This window comes from Chiloscyllium plagiosum, unplaced genomic scaffold, assembly GCF_037043375.1.
Source record: "Chiloscyllium plagiosum isolate Xiang-an unplaced genomic scaffold, Cpla_swu_hap1 HiC_scaffold_37, whole genome shotgun sequence".
Classification (NCBI taxonomy): Eukaryota; Metazoa; Chordata; class Chondrichthyes; order Orectolobiformes; family Hemiscylliidae; genus Chiloscyllium; species Chiloscyllium plagiosum.
Window position 1 is genome coordinate 7,008,925 of NW_028270175.1, and position 14,233 is coordinate 7,023,157.

The 14,233-nt window shown below is 44.9% G+C and overlaps 1 protein-coding gene across 10 annotated transcripts in view; it reads right to left on the reverse strand.

The window, feature by feature from the left end:
- The window catches only part of pik3cd (phosphatidylinositol-4,5-bisphosphate 3-kinase, catalytic subunit delta), a 235,114-nt gene that overhangs the window by 34,954 nt on the left and 185,927 nt on the right, over positions 1-14,233 (reverse strand). For all 10 annotated transcript variants that reach the window (XR_015753428.1, XM_087980286.1, XM_087980282.1 and 7 more), the window contains 3 exons: positions 12,070-12,200; positions 10,381-10,431; positions 8,639-8,806 (listed from right to left, as the gene is read on the reverse strand). Coding sequence is in view for 9 of the 10 variants with exons in the window: in XM_087980286.1 (XP_087836412.1) it covers positions 8,639-8,806; positions 10,381-10,431; positions 12,070-12,200 (350 nt within the window). In the remaining variant the exon portion in view is untranslated. The remainder of the gene's footprint in view (positions 1-8,638; positions 8,807-10,380; positions 10,432-12,069; positions 12,201-14,233) is intronic.

The window sequence follows — 14,233 nt, forward strand, 5'->3', positions numbered from 1 at the left end:
TTTACCCCAGACTTACATTCAATTCAAATCCTCCCATCTTTCACAGTGGGATTCGTACCCATGATCCAGAGTGTTACTGATCGACATACCTTTAATCCTAGTTATTGAGGAGAGGTAATAACTGTAATGTACTGTAACTGAACCTCAGGCACAACTTCAATCTGTTCCTTACACGCACCTTCCCCGCCACCTGAGGTTTTACTGGGAAAGTTTACCCTGTAGTTCTACAAAAATGGTCAGGCCCTTTGAGAAGTGAGTTTTAACAATCAGAAGGTGACATGAAGGAATATTAATTTGCCTTTTATTTCACTCTGTAACCTTCAAAAGGGTCACAGGAAGCTCCAGACTTGAGCAGAACATTTCTTTCTTACCAAATAGTGAGGTACACACAGTGGTCTCCTCATGATGGGCACCTATTGCTTTCAGCAGTTCAAGTCCCACCTGCCCCAGAGGTGTGTCAAACCATTTCTGAACAGGCTGACTAGAAAATTCTAAAATCTATTTGAACAATTGCCTGTCATTGACTAGGTTATTACTGGCTGCTGACTGTTTCAGGCTGTCTGAATCAGAGTCAGATCGATAGCTGGGTCTGTCTAGGAGCTTACAGCCAGACAATTCTTTTCATTATTGATATCACTAATAGGGTTTGCACACCTCCCAGAGTTCCTCAGCTGCCCAGAAATCTTAGAAACCAAGATTCAGCATTAAATTAAGATGCATTAAAATAGTGCAGCTCTCCGATCAATTTCACTCAAAGTAAATTCGGGCAGAACCATAACAAAATGTAAATTGCAAATATGTAAAATCCACTGGATCTTATTAACTTCTGGATCTTAATTTTATGAATATATGTTATACTGAATTTTAACAGTAGTAAAAGAATCATAGAGTCATAGAGATGTACAGCACGGAAACAGGCCCTTCAACCCAACTTGTACATGCCGACCAGCAATCACAACCTAATCTAGTTCTATCTGCCCCTATCCCTCTAAATCCTTCCTATTCATATACCCATCCAGGTGCCTTTTAAATGTTGTAATTGTACCAGCTTCCACCACTTCCTCTGGCAGCTCATTCCATACACGCACCACCCTCTGTGTGAAAAAGTTGCCCCTTAGGTCTCTTTTATATCTTTTCCCTCGCACCCTAAACGTATGTACTCTAGTTCTGGACTCCCCCAACTCAGGGAAAAGACCTTGAGTATTTACCCTATCTATGCCCCCCATGATTTTATAAACCTCTATATGGTCACCCTTCAGCCTCCGATGCTGCAGGGAAAACAGTCCCAGCCCATTCACCCTCTCCCTATAGCTCAAACCCTCCAACCCTGGCAACATTCCTTGTAAATCTTTTCTGAACCCTTTCACAACATCCTTCCTATAGCTGGGAGACCAGAATTGCACACAATATTCCACAAGTGACTTGTCCTGTGCAGCCACAACATGACCTCCCAACTCCTATACTCAATGCAATGACCTGTAAAGGAAAGCAGACTAAACACCTTCTTCATTATCCTATCTATCTGAGATTCCACTTTCAAGGAACTATGAACCTACTCTCCAAGAGCAATTATAATGTGAATGTAGTAACCTGGTACTTTTATTCCGAGCTGATTCCGAGCTAATCTTTCCCACTTACCTGGTCCAGGGGTCAGTCACTAACAGTGGCTGTGCATTACAGAGGTATTAAGTGTCATGTGTAGCCCAGTGGGTCAGCCCTCATCTGCAGGTCAGAATGTTGTGGGTTCAGGTTCCACTTCAGGATCTGAGCTCAATCAGCTCAAGGGCCTGCGCCGGTGGGATGTTGCAATGCTGGGCTCTGGGCTGAGATATCAATCCGAAATCCCACCTGCTCTCTCGGGAGGACACGAAAGATCACTGCACATTGCTTTACAGAGGAGAGACCCTCAGTCATCAACACAAAAAGCAGGTTACCGAGTCATCATCACGCTGCTGTTTGTGAAACTTGCTGTGCTCCAATTGGCTGCACCACAGCACGACAGGCACTATCCTTTATAAGGTATTCATTGGCTGTAAAATACTTTGGGATCTCCAAGGCAACACTCCCCAAATCTTTTCCTGGCATGAACCCCCTCACGGTTCCACGTTTAGGGGTAGGGGGTATGTGTGTGACTGTGTGTGAGTGAGTGTGAGAGAGAAAGAAAGTGCATGTGAGAGAGAGAGAGAGAGCACGTGCGTGTGTGTGAGAGAGATAGACAGCGCGTGTGAGAGAGAGTGCGAGAGTGCATGTGAGACAGCGCGTGTTAGAGACAGCGTGAGAGAGCACGTGAGAGAACCTGTGAGAGTGTGTGAGTGAGTGTGTGAGTGTGTGTGTGAGAGAGTGCGAGAGAGTGTGTGTGAGAGAGTGCGAGAGAGTGTGTGAGAGAGTGTGTGAGAGAGTGTGTGATAGTGTGTGAGAGACTCTGTGTGTGAGAGAGAGTGTGAAAGTGCGAAAGTGAGAGTGCGAGAGAGTGAGAGAGTGCGTGAAGAGTGAACATTGCTACCTTAAGCATGTGACCTGACGGAGGCTTCCATCCTCACCGTGGGAAGCCCCACTTTGAAGGTCGTGAAAGCCAATTTCTAAATGCAAATCTGAGAGTTCTTGTGGTGCAATGGTAGTATCCCTACCTCTGTGCCAGGAGGCCTGGGTTTAGGTCCACCTACTCCAGAGATGTGTCATAATATGTCTGAACAGGTTGGTTAAAAAGAAAATCTATAATTGCAAATATTTCCTCCAATTTGATCGAAGACAAAGAGCAGCATGCTCGAAGGGAGTGTTTGTTGTTATTATACCATGCTCATTCATTCCAGTTTCTTTCTGTCATTTAAAAGAAATCCAGTTGTTTCAATCAAGGTTTGCAAGTCATGAGCCAACTTGTAAATAGTAATTAAATATGCGCTCGGTTGTAGTGATTCATACTTTTCTTGCTTTCTCATGGAATGAGAGTGCTCTGCCCCCTCTCCTGGTCTGCTGACAGAGTACAGACCATGTGGTGCTGTCTGAAAAACACAGGATCCGGGTTCAAAATGTGGTCACTACTGCAGCAGATGTGGTGCCAAAATCTATCTCAGCTCTTCTGAGTCAAGCCAAACTAAACAAGACAAAAACAGAACACTTCAGCTTTCTGCTCCTTGCTGGTATCCACTGACAACGACAGGGGAAGTCAAGTCAGAGATTTAGGCTCAAGGTAAATGACTTAAAAATACGGGGAGGGGGGGGTCTCCTGTCACAAAATCCTACTCATCCAATTTTTGCTTCACTTATTCATGGGATGTGGGTTTCACTGACGGGACCAACATTTACTGCCCCTTGAATAAGCAGCTTCAGTGGCCTTGACCGAGACCATCTCGGAGGGCAATTAAGAGTCAACCACATTGCTGAGGGGCTGGAGTCACATGTAGTCTAAGCCAGATAAGGATGATTAAGTTCCTTCCCTCAAGGACACGAGTGACAATCAACAGTCACTTTCTGGCTAGTTTTAATGAGGCTTTGTTTCATTGACTTCATGATGGGGTTTGAACCCCTGTGCCCAGGATATTAGTCTGGAACTCTGGACTCCTAGTTCAGTGACTACTCCACTACCTAAAACTGTCCTCCAGTCATCGCTCCACATTTCAGAATATGGGGAGAGGAATACAGCATTGAGATAGAGGGTCAACCATGATCATACCGAATGGCAGAGGTGGCTCGAAGGGCTGAATGGCCTTAGTTTGCTCCCAGGTTCTATGATTCAAGTTCATCTCCATGTACTTTTTAAAAGCTGTGAGGATTCCTGACTATAACCCACTTTCAGATATTGTGTTGTAGATCCCCAGCATCCTCTGGATGAAAACTGTCCTCTGCATTTCTGAACATAATTCTGTGCCTTTCTTATGAACACTGTAAAGGCAGCAAACTAGACTTTCCTATCCGCCCTCTCGAGATCATTCAGATCATTTAAATAGGTCTCCCCACCAATGTTCCTTATGAGGAGAGATCGGCACAGCATGATGGCTCAGCGGTTAGCACTGCTGCCTCACAGCACCTGGGACCCAGGTTCGATTCCACCCTCGGGCGACTGTCTGTGTGGAATTTGCACATTCTTCCCATGTCTGCGTGGGTTTCCTCTGGGTGCTCCGGTTTCCTCCCACAGTCCAAAGATGTGCAGGTTAGGGTGGATTGGCCATGCTAAATTGCCCATAGTGTTCAGGGATGTGTAGGTTAGATGCATTAGCCAGGGGTAAATGTAGGGTAGGGGAATGGGTCTGAGTGGGTTACTCTTCCGAGGATCGGTGTGGATTTGTTGGGCTGAAGGGCCTGTTTCCACACTATAGGGATTCTGTGATTCTATGAGATTACGTAGACTGGGATTATACTCGTTGGAATTCGGAAGAATGAGGAGGGGATCTTATGGAAACAGTATGAAAGGAATGGATAAGATAGAAGCAGGTAGGTTGTTTCCATTGGCGGGTGAAACTAAAACATAGCCTCAAAATTAGGGGGGAGCAGATTTCGGATGGAGTTGAGGAGAAACTTCTTCACCCAAAAGGTTGTGAATCTCTGGAATTCCCTGCCCAGTGACGCAGTCCTGAAGAAGGGTTACACTCGAAATGCCGACTTCTCCACCTCCTGATGCTGCCTGGCTTGCTGTGTTCTTCCAGCCTCCTGCCTGTCTACACAGTGAAGCAGTTGAGGCCACCTCGTTGACTATTTTTAAGGCACAGGTAGACTTTTGAACAGTAAAGGAATTGAGGATGATGATGAGCTTTACAGAATTACTGGAGTAGTCACATGTAGTCTAAGCCAGATAAGGATGATTAAGTTCCTTCCCTCAAGGACACGAGTGACAATCAACAGTCACTTTCTGGCTAGTTTTAATGCCAGGCTTTGTTTCATTGACTTTATGATGGGGTTTGAACCCCTGTGCCCAGGATATTAGTCTGGAACTCTGGACTCCTAGTTCAGTGACTACTCCACTACCTAAAACTATCCTCCAGTCATCTCTCCACATTTCAGAATATGGGGAGAGGAATACAGCATTGAGATAGAGGATCAGCCATGATCTTATTGAATGTTCTAATGTTCCCTCTGAGCCACATGGTTACACAGTGGCATGGCCACCCAGAGGTTCTGTCAATGCCATTGGCATGTCAACAGATCAACTTGTGGTTTCAGGAGTCATTGCTGTGCACGGGTCTCTGAGGTCCAGCTAATGGGAAAATAAATTCGCAGAAACTATCCTTCCATGGCTTTAGAAACAACCCCAATCTTTCCTTCAAACTAACATCCCCCCAGTCCTCATTTTCCCCATGGTGCAGTGACCATAACCTCTTCAGTGACTCCAGCTTTGGCCCAGAGATTGTTTGATCACATTCCAACCTCCCCCAGCTCAGAACCTCTCCCCCTGCACCTCTCACTCAGGGCTGAGAATGCTACCTTCAAGCCAAAGGTCAGGGCCTCTGGTCTGGGCACATCAGCTATCAGCCCACTGTCCAATTTATCCAACAAAATGCCAGCTAATGCACCACTAGGCAATAACTGTAAAGGGGAGAACTTCTGAAATCACAAAGTAATCAATCCAGTAATTCTGTAAAGCACATTCTGGGAAAATAGCCGAGTGCATAATCCACCTCATTAAGCAAGTAAGCATTGCTAATAACTCATGAGCAGGAGAACGTTAAGGCTGGGAATGGTTAGAAATAAAAATATCAGCAAATAACTGAGTCCTTTTCTGGAAACTGATTTGTACCTCAGCCAGGATGTGCCCCAGCGTTTTACAGTTTTTCCAGTTCATTCAGGATCACAGTTTACTCGAATGTTGACAGCCTGGGGCTCTGTGGGGGCCCTTACTCTGCAGATATCTCCAACCACCTGTATTCACAATGAACAGCCTTTGCCACCTGACACCATTTCAATTCCATTCACCATCAGAGGCTTGTAGAGGTAGGGATAGGCTGGATTATGAAGGAACACAAAGCCAGCCATTGGCTCTTCAAGCCTACTTGCACCTTCAATGACATCACGATGGATCTGACTGTAAACTCAACACTACATTCTCAACCTATCCCTTTAACCTTTCACCCCTTTTGCTTAACACGACTCTATCTACCTCCCCATTAAAAATATTCCAAGATTCTGCTTCTTTTGTTTTTCAGGACAAGAGTTCCAAAGAATCTCAATCCACTGAGAAACAAAATGTTTCCTCATCTCCATACTCAGTGGGTGAACCCTGATTTTTAGAGTGATAGGAGTGTATGGCACAGAAACAGAAACAGACCCTTCGGTCCACTTCGTCCATGTTAAACAGGTATCCTAACCCAACCTAGTCCCATTTTCCAGCACTTGGCCCATATCCCTCTACACCCTTCCTATCTATACGCCAATCCAGGAGTCTTTTAAATGCTGTAATTGTACCAGCCTCCACCACTTCCTCTGCCAGCTCATTCCATACACGCACCAGCCTCTGCGTGATAAAGTTGCCCCTTAGGTTCCTTTTAAATCTTTTCCCTCTCACCTTAAGCCTAAGCCCTGGACTTCCCTGAGGATAAGGCCTTGTCTATTCTCGCTGTCTATGCCCCTCATGATTTTAAACATTGGAAACCCTAGTTCTCCATTCTACACATTCAAACTTGTCCAGCCCCCTCTGTGCCTCCATCAGGTTGCCTCTTACTAATCTAAACTACAGCAGATACAAGCCTCGCCTGTCCAACCTCTCCTCACACGAAAACCCACTCCAGTCCAGTCAGAAACTGCTGAGGAGGCACTGAAGGATTTTCTCAATCCATCGGAAAGTAAATGGCCATAAGAGGTAGGGCTGGTTAGCTCAGTTGACTGGACCAAAACCAGAAATTTTTGGAGAAATTCAGCAGGTCTGGTCTGAAGAAGGGTCACTCTAACCAAAATGTTGACTCTGTTTCTCTTGCCACACCTACCGAGTTTCTCGAGCAATTTCTGCATCTGTTTCAGATTTCCAGCAGCTCCTGTCTTTCACCCGGCTGGTTTGCGATGCCAACAGTGTGGGTTCAATTCCCACATTGGCTGAGGTTAGTGAAAAAAAGGAGAGAGATAAGATGGGGTCTAGGGGTGGACCACACAAGTGGGAGAATTCGTGGAAAGCAAATCAGTGGATATCGAGGAGTGAATGGACACGGATTTCGTTCCAAAAATAAAAAATGATCTGGGAATCAGTCAAATGTCTTCCCTTCAGCAAGAAAGGGTCTGAAATATATTGCTGCTGGCTCACTGCCCAAGAGGCTAGATCTCCCTCTTCCTAATGGATCCTATTTTTCTCAATCCTTTTTAAGTCCCAGTATTTGGCAGTCCTTATCAGCTAGTTTGACTATGTGCTCTCAGTTTCTGGATTAGTGGCGCTGGAAGAGCACAGCAGTTCAGGCAGCATCCAAGGAGCTTTGAAATCGACGTTTCGGGCAAAAGCCCTTCATCCTTTTATTCCTGATGAAGGGCTTTTGCCCGAAACGTCGATTTTGAAGCTCCTTGGATGCTGCCTGAACTGCTGTGCTCTTCCAGCACCACTAATCCAGAATCTGATTTCCAGCATCTGCAGTCATTGTTTTTACCTATGTGCTCTCAGTGTTTCACTTTGAAAAACTACTGCTGGACAAGTAGAATGAAGATCCTTTCCTTGAAATGGAGACTTTTTGGTTGCATTTTTTTGGAACTCCAGATTTATTTTTGGTGTAACTGCCAGAACACCCAAATTAATCAAACCCCATCAGTTCCGATCCTTATGGAATCACAGTCAAGGATAGAGAGATTGCTCCGCAGTGCTGCGTTCAGCTTAGAGAAGGGTAAAGCGCAATGAATCCCTGAGCTTGTTGTCATCCTAGAGGGAAGGGAAGACTCTACAGCTGCAGATGCAATATGTGGAACCATTTTCCAAGCAACCCAACAAATTCCAAATACCACAAGGAGTCAGCACGTTTCAGAAGGGGAAGAATGTGCAGGCGATACAGAGCAGTCATGGTGGAAATATGCTACAACATTTCTGTCAGGCCTTTGCCCTTAAACAAGATTTGATTTGATTTATCATTGTCACGTCTACCCAGGTACAGGGAAAAGTTTTGTTGTGTGTGCAGGTCATACCATACAAAGTGCATCAGGAAAATAGAACAGAGCAAGAAATATAATGTTACAGCTGCAGAGAATGTGCGCAAAGAACACGGTCAACATTAAATTGGACCGGTCCATTCAGCAGTCTAATAACAGCGGGGAAGAAGCTGTTCTTGAACCTGTTGGTACATGTGTTTAAGTTTCTGAACCTTCTGCCTGATGGAAGAGATTGAAAGAGATTATGACCGGGATGGGAGGGATCTTTGATGATGTCAGACAGAGTCAGACAGACTGGCACTTTGTCAATGAAGGAGCTGGGGTCTATCTATCACATTGTTGTAGTGGTTTGGAATCAGGTTTGTGATGTCGATGGTGCATCGTTAAACACATGGCCACAAAATCCCTCTTGTTCAGTATTTTCGCAAAGTAAAACCGATCAACTTTAAAATAAAACATAGTAACAATGACCTTTCTCGGGTACATTGCACAGACAGATATTGTAGAATAGATTTCAGCTCCAAGCCCACAGCCTGTCTGTCTCCACAATGTGGTAGCCTCATGCTGTTAAGGACTCACCCCAGCTTCTTACCTGAGCAACATCTTCATGTTTATTCCACTTGGTTATGGACAGCAGCTTAGCGAGGGCTTCGGGGAAATGCTCACGCACTTCATATCTGAGCTTCCAAACGAGATCCTTCTCATCCTCAAAGAATTCGGTGCATGCTTTACGTTCCATAATCTCCTTCAACTGCTGTTGCTGTGCGCAAGTTTCAGAGAACACCATCATTATAAGTTTCTCAACATTCACAAGATGGCCAATTCAGGCTGCCTTATCAACGTGGGGGGGGGGTTTGGAGGATTCAAAATATGTGACCAACTTCACGGACAGAGATCTCGTGATAAGCCGGTCACTCTCATTTCTCCAGGAATCCATTGTAGAGATGCTGGGCACCACCATGAATAATGAAGAGGAGACCTATAATAACTGCATTAAATCACACGTCATTTCATTAGCTCTCCACGTCAATCAGGGATGCTGGTCTCACCAGTAATCTCTACATCCCATGAACACATTTTAAAAAGTAGATTCATCCCACGTCCTGTGGTTTGAAAAGGCTGCTCAAACTCAGGGAATAAAACAAAATGCAGAAAACAACAGGAATAGAAGCGAAAACACTGGTTAGTGATGTCCTAGTCAAGCTGCAGGTTAACGGTACCAGCAGAGTTTGGTTAAAGAAATCTTTTGCTCAACTACAGGTTACAGCACACTGATTGCACATGGCCAGTAACTAGCTCATGCATTGTGCAGGGAGTTAAACTGTTGGAGAGGTGCAAACACCACAACGCTGCAACAACCAGTGGACACATCAGCAACTGTACGTAAACCAAAATCAAGTCTTCAGAAACAAAAGCAGAAATTGCTGGAAAAGCTCAGCAGATCATGCAGCATCTGTGGAGAGAAATCAGTGTTAACCTTTTGGGTCCAGTGACCCTTCCTCAAAAACGATGGTGGCTAAGAAAATGTTGGCATCCACATTTCTTTTGGTTTTTCTAAAGTTTTTAGCACAATCAAACTGCTCAAGACACTTTACAGGAGCATTTTCAGCAAAATTACGGCAGAAAGCCAAAAGCTTGGTCAAAGATGGAGGTCTGAAAGAACATGTAAAAGGGAGGAGGAGAGGAAGAGTTTTGTAAAGGTGGGGGGGAAGTTCCAGAGCTTGAGGCCCAAGCAACCTAAGGTGTGGCCACCAATGATGAATCAAAAGGTCAGATGACACAGATCTCTTGAACATGTTATTGGGAGAGCGTATTGAAATAACTCCACAGAGGCTGGTATCCTGTCACCAAGTCACCCTGTATTTACACGTGCATAGAACTTGACACTGATTCAGCTCCCTCAGAGTCAGCTCTCAGAGTGAACAGAATCCCTGACACTCCTGTTTATATCTGTCAGCCAGGGCTTCTGGATTGGACCAGGTTAACAGCCCCAATCAGGGAACTCATAGTCTATGAGGCCTAACTGGCTGACCTAGTTACAATCACGGGACGTACAGTAAGAAACACAGCAGGAAATACAATCTGTGTGTTACTGGACAGTAGTGTAGATGTTTGTCTGGGAGTAACTCAATTTACAAATAACAAACAACTGAACACATATCGATAATGTGGCATAACTCTATCTTCTTACTCCTGGAGAGTAACAGCCAATTTACCTGTTAGCAGGGAGCATGAAGTATGCATAATCAGGGGGCAAAACACCCCTTGGGAATAATGCGCAGAGTATGCACACTACAGAATTCACACACTCTGTACACATTCCTCAGTATTTACCTCAGCCTGTGATGCTTTTACACGATCTCCATTCTTACCCAATTCGAGAATCTGAGGAAGAGAAGAATATATCAAATTTATATCTTAAAAAGCAAAAGTTCAGAGAAATTAATAGGTGCTTATGTTTTCACTTTCGGAAATTTGCGTCGCTGTCCTGTGAACATTCACCAGTCGATGCGCTAACTGCTAACTGGGATTAAGTATCACAGGCTCCCCGCTGTCCCTCAGCAGCTAAGACACTGAATAGCTCAGACTGAGAGAGGTCACCACCTCCTCTACCACAATGGCTACAGTTTCAGGCAAAAAGCACAGATGCCACGCTTCCTGGCACAGTGTCTACAAGGTGGGGGGGGGCGAGTGGGGGGTGTAATGTGTGCCAGGCCTCCAGCTTCTTCTGGGTGATCCTGCTAGAACTGACAAAATGGGAGCCTCTTACAAGTTGGGCTTCATTGTGAAGCATTCCACAGTTGAACATCTGGTTGATCTTCACTGCCTGGATTCTCACATTATAGATGGTCACCTATAATGAACCATAAGAACATAGAAAATAGGACTGGCCCATAGGCTTCCTCCAAACAGGCTCTGCCACCCTGTCCAATCATGGCCGACCTTTGGTTTTAACCCCTGCCCCGTAGACCTCTCAATCTTTTGTGAAACTAAATATCTTGCAAAAAAAACTCTAAAGAACTGCGGATGCTGGAAATCAGAAGCAAAAACAGAAATTACTGGAAAAACGCAGCAGGTCTGGCAGCATGTGTGGAGAGAGAAAGCAAAGTCAACGTTTCAGGTCCAGTGACCCTTCTTCAGAGCTTGCAGTCTCAGGCTTAAAAGTACAGAACAAAAGTGAATCCATACCAGAGACTTCCCAAGACGCTCAATCCTTTGACTGAAGAAATGCCTCTTCATTTCTGTCCTAAATAATCAATGTCTATCCTGAGCCAGTGTCCCTGTGATCTCACTTACTCAGCTCGTGGGAAGCAATTCCTCAGTGTCGACCCTTTCAGAATCCTGCATGTTTCACTGAGATCACCTCATCCTTCTAAACTCCAGAGGATATAGAACCAACTCACTCAGCCTCTCTGAATAGGACAGATTCCTCATCCCAGGAACCCAATCCAGAGAACACGAAGAGTTTTTAGAGAGGCTGACCACTGTACAAGTCAGTACCTTAGACATGGAGTCTGAAGAAATGGGACAAAGCAATAACACAGTGGAATTATGTAGATTGAATTCCTTCAACACAGTTCCACACCAGTGAAACAAACACACTCTGTTAGTCAGGTGAGTCTGATTTCTTGCTAGGTTTTGTATTTATCTTTTACCATTTCCCCTCTCGGAAACATTTCAACCCTGAGATGGGCAGAGTAACTCCCAGTGGATGTCCACCCCATAGAAAGCAATCCAGAGGTGCAAGCAAATTACTTAAATTAAACACAGAGAATGCTGGAGAAACTCAGCAGGTCTGGTAGTGGAGACAGAAACAGATTTAACATTTTGAGTCCAGTACATTCCTGCGTTTTCTGTGTTTGTTTCCGATTTCCAGCATCTGCAGTATTTTGCCTTTGTCTGCACTGCACCTTTGTGTTTCCTGTTCCTGGGAAAGATGGGCTCACTCTTTTCAATACTGCTCGAGGACTGGAACACCTTCAGGGCCTAAGCGAGTAGCCCAGGACTGAACTCTGTACATACCTTTTCCAAGGATGGGTAGTAGATAGGGTGGGACACGGCACTGTGGAAATTGATATGTAAGGCTGCAGAGCTGTCAGTGTTTGGGTTACTCTGTACAGTGCCCATCGGGTTCAACAGCTCTCCCTTGTCATCTGCAGAAAAAGGTAGAAAGTGCAACATTACTAATTCAAATAAACTGCTTTTACTCTCTCCCATTCTTAATTGGAGGATAGCCATTTCTCTGATGTAAGAGCTGGTTCATCAATGTGACAATGATCTTTATCAGCAAGCGTAAATTTCCTTCCTAATGCAGGATGCCAAGTCCTACATTTCAATAGCACCTGCTCACATCCCCCAGCAGTGTACTGCACAAGAAATTGTTTCCTTCTGAAGTTGGTTTTCTTGCATTTGAATGCAAGACCTAATTAGCAATGTCTAATTTCCAGATTGTTGAACAATTCTAAGTCACACCTTTTTTTTGAGAGGTGCAACAGGGATAAAGTTCTTTAATTGCCACTGAGCAACGTCTGGAAAGCGAGCTCATGGAATGTCACATTTCTCCAAAATGATAAAAAAATTTAAAACATACACATTTAAATAAAAACTTGTTTATAAAATTTCAGCTTATACGTGAATCTGGGGAGGGCAGTTTTAGTGGAGACTGTAGCAGCCTCAACTTTCACAAAGGTAGACAGGCAGGAGGCTGGAAGAACACAGCAGGCCAGGCAGCACCAGGAGGCAGAAAAGTCGAAGTTCCAGGTGTCACCTTTCTTCAGGTCTGGGAGTGGGACTGGGGGGAGCTGCAGATAAAGGCGATGGGGGAGGGTTTTGGGTAGGGAGGGGGTGGGGTGGTGAAGTAGTGATAGGTGAACACAGGTAGAGGGTATAGCCTGATTGGTCGATGGGAGTAATGAATCTGATTGGTGGTTGGAAGGAAGGGTCCCTCACTCAGCTTTCACTTTCCCTGATGAAGGGCTTTTGCCCGAAACGTTGGTTCTTCTGCTTCTCAGATGCTGCCTGACCTGCTGGGCTTTTCCAGCGCCACACTTTTCGACTCTAATCTCCAGCATCTGCAGTCCTCACTTTCGCCTCAGCTTTCACTAACCCAATCAAAGCTGCAGGAGCAGCCAAGGAGCAGCTGGCTTCCATTGATCAGGAATTCCAAGCAATACATGCACGGCATTGTTTGCAAAACAAAGGTGCATTTCTCCCCACCCCAAACACTTTGTAAAATGAGTAACACAGAGCATGAGGAGAATTACAATTGAAAAAGGTTTGAATGAAAACCCTTCAGACAGAGGTTTGGACAGGCCTGCTTGGATTGCCAACTTTAAATGTCTCCTTATTTTTAGCATTGAATCTTTTCTTCAAGAGCTTTACTTCCTGGACTCGATGACTGCAGCTGCCAACCTTCCCCAGCTGTTCCAGCGCACTTCATGTGAAACATACTTCCTGATGGTTGTCCTAAATTTGCTTTTTAAAACTCTGGCTCTGTGTCCTTTTGGCCTTTCGCCACAGTTAAAACTGAAGCAACTGCTTTGAGGTTTATGATCTCAAGTTGAGTTAATTAACTCTGTATGGGATCTCTCACAGGTCAGAGAGAGAGTGAGGTCACTGAACCGTTTCATACAGCCCTTCCCTCCCAGGAGTACAGTCCATCTTCGCTGCCCCTCTCTCGGACTAATCCTTCCTACCTCGCTGGTTTGGGTGCAGTTAGGAAGGAGTGACGATGAGTAAGAGTTTCAAACATTTTCACGACCCTTTGTTGTTGCCTTGCATGGAAAACAAAACGATTCTCCTTCTCCCCGCCCTGTACTGAAGAATTTGCAAGCAGCTGCTAATGACAGTCTGTGGGGGGAGGGGGGTCTTTGTTTTTACATATTAACCAATGCGATGGACTTTCGGTGGCTCTGCAACTTGCATTGATCTCATGTGACAACATGCTAAAACCATCTGTCCTCCTGTGCCTCACATGTGTACAGGTTAAAGGTAAAAAAATCAATGCAAGAGGAGGTAAGTCGGTCCCTCAAGACTGCATTCAGCTGGACCATGGCTGATCTTCCACCTCAACGCCATTTACCTGCACCATCCCCACATCCTTTAATAGTTAGGAAAGTATCTATTTATTTAAAACTTTTGCTGTGAATATTCCTGGAAGACTAGAGAGGGAACACAATATTAGGGT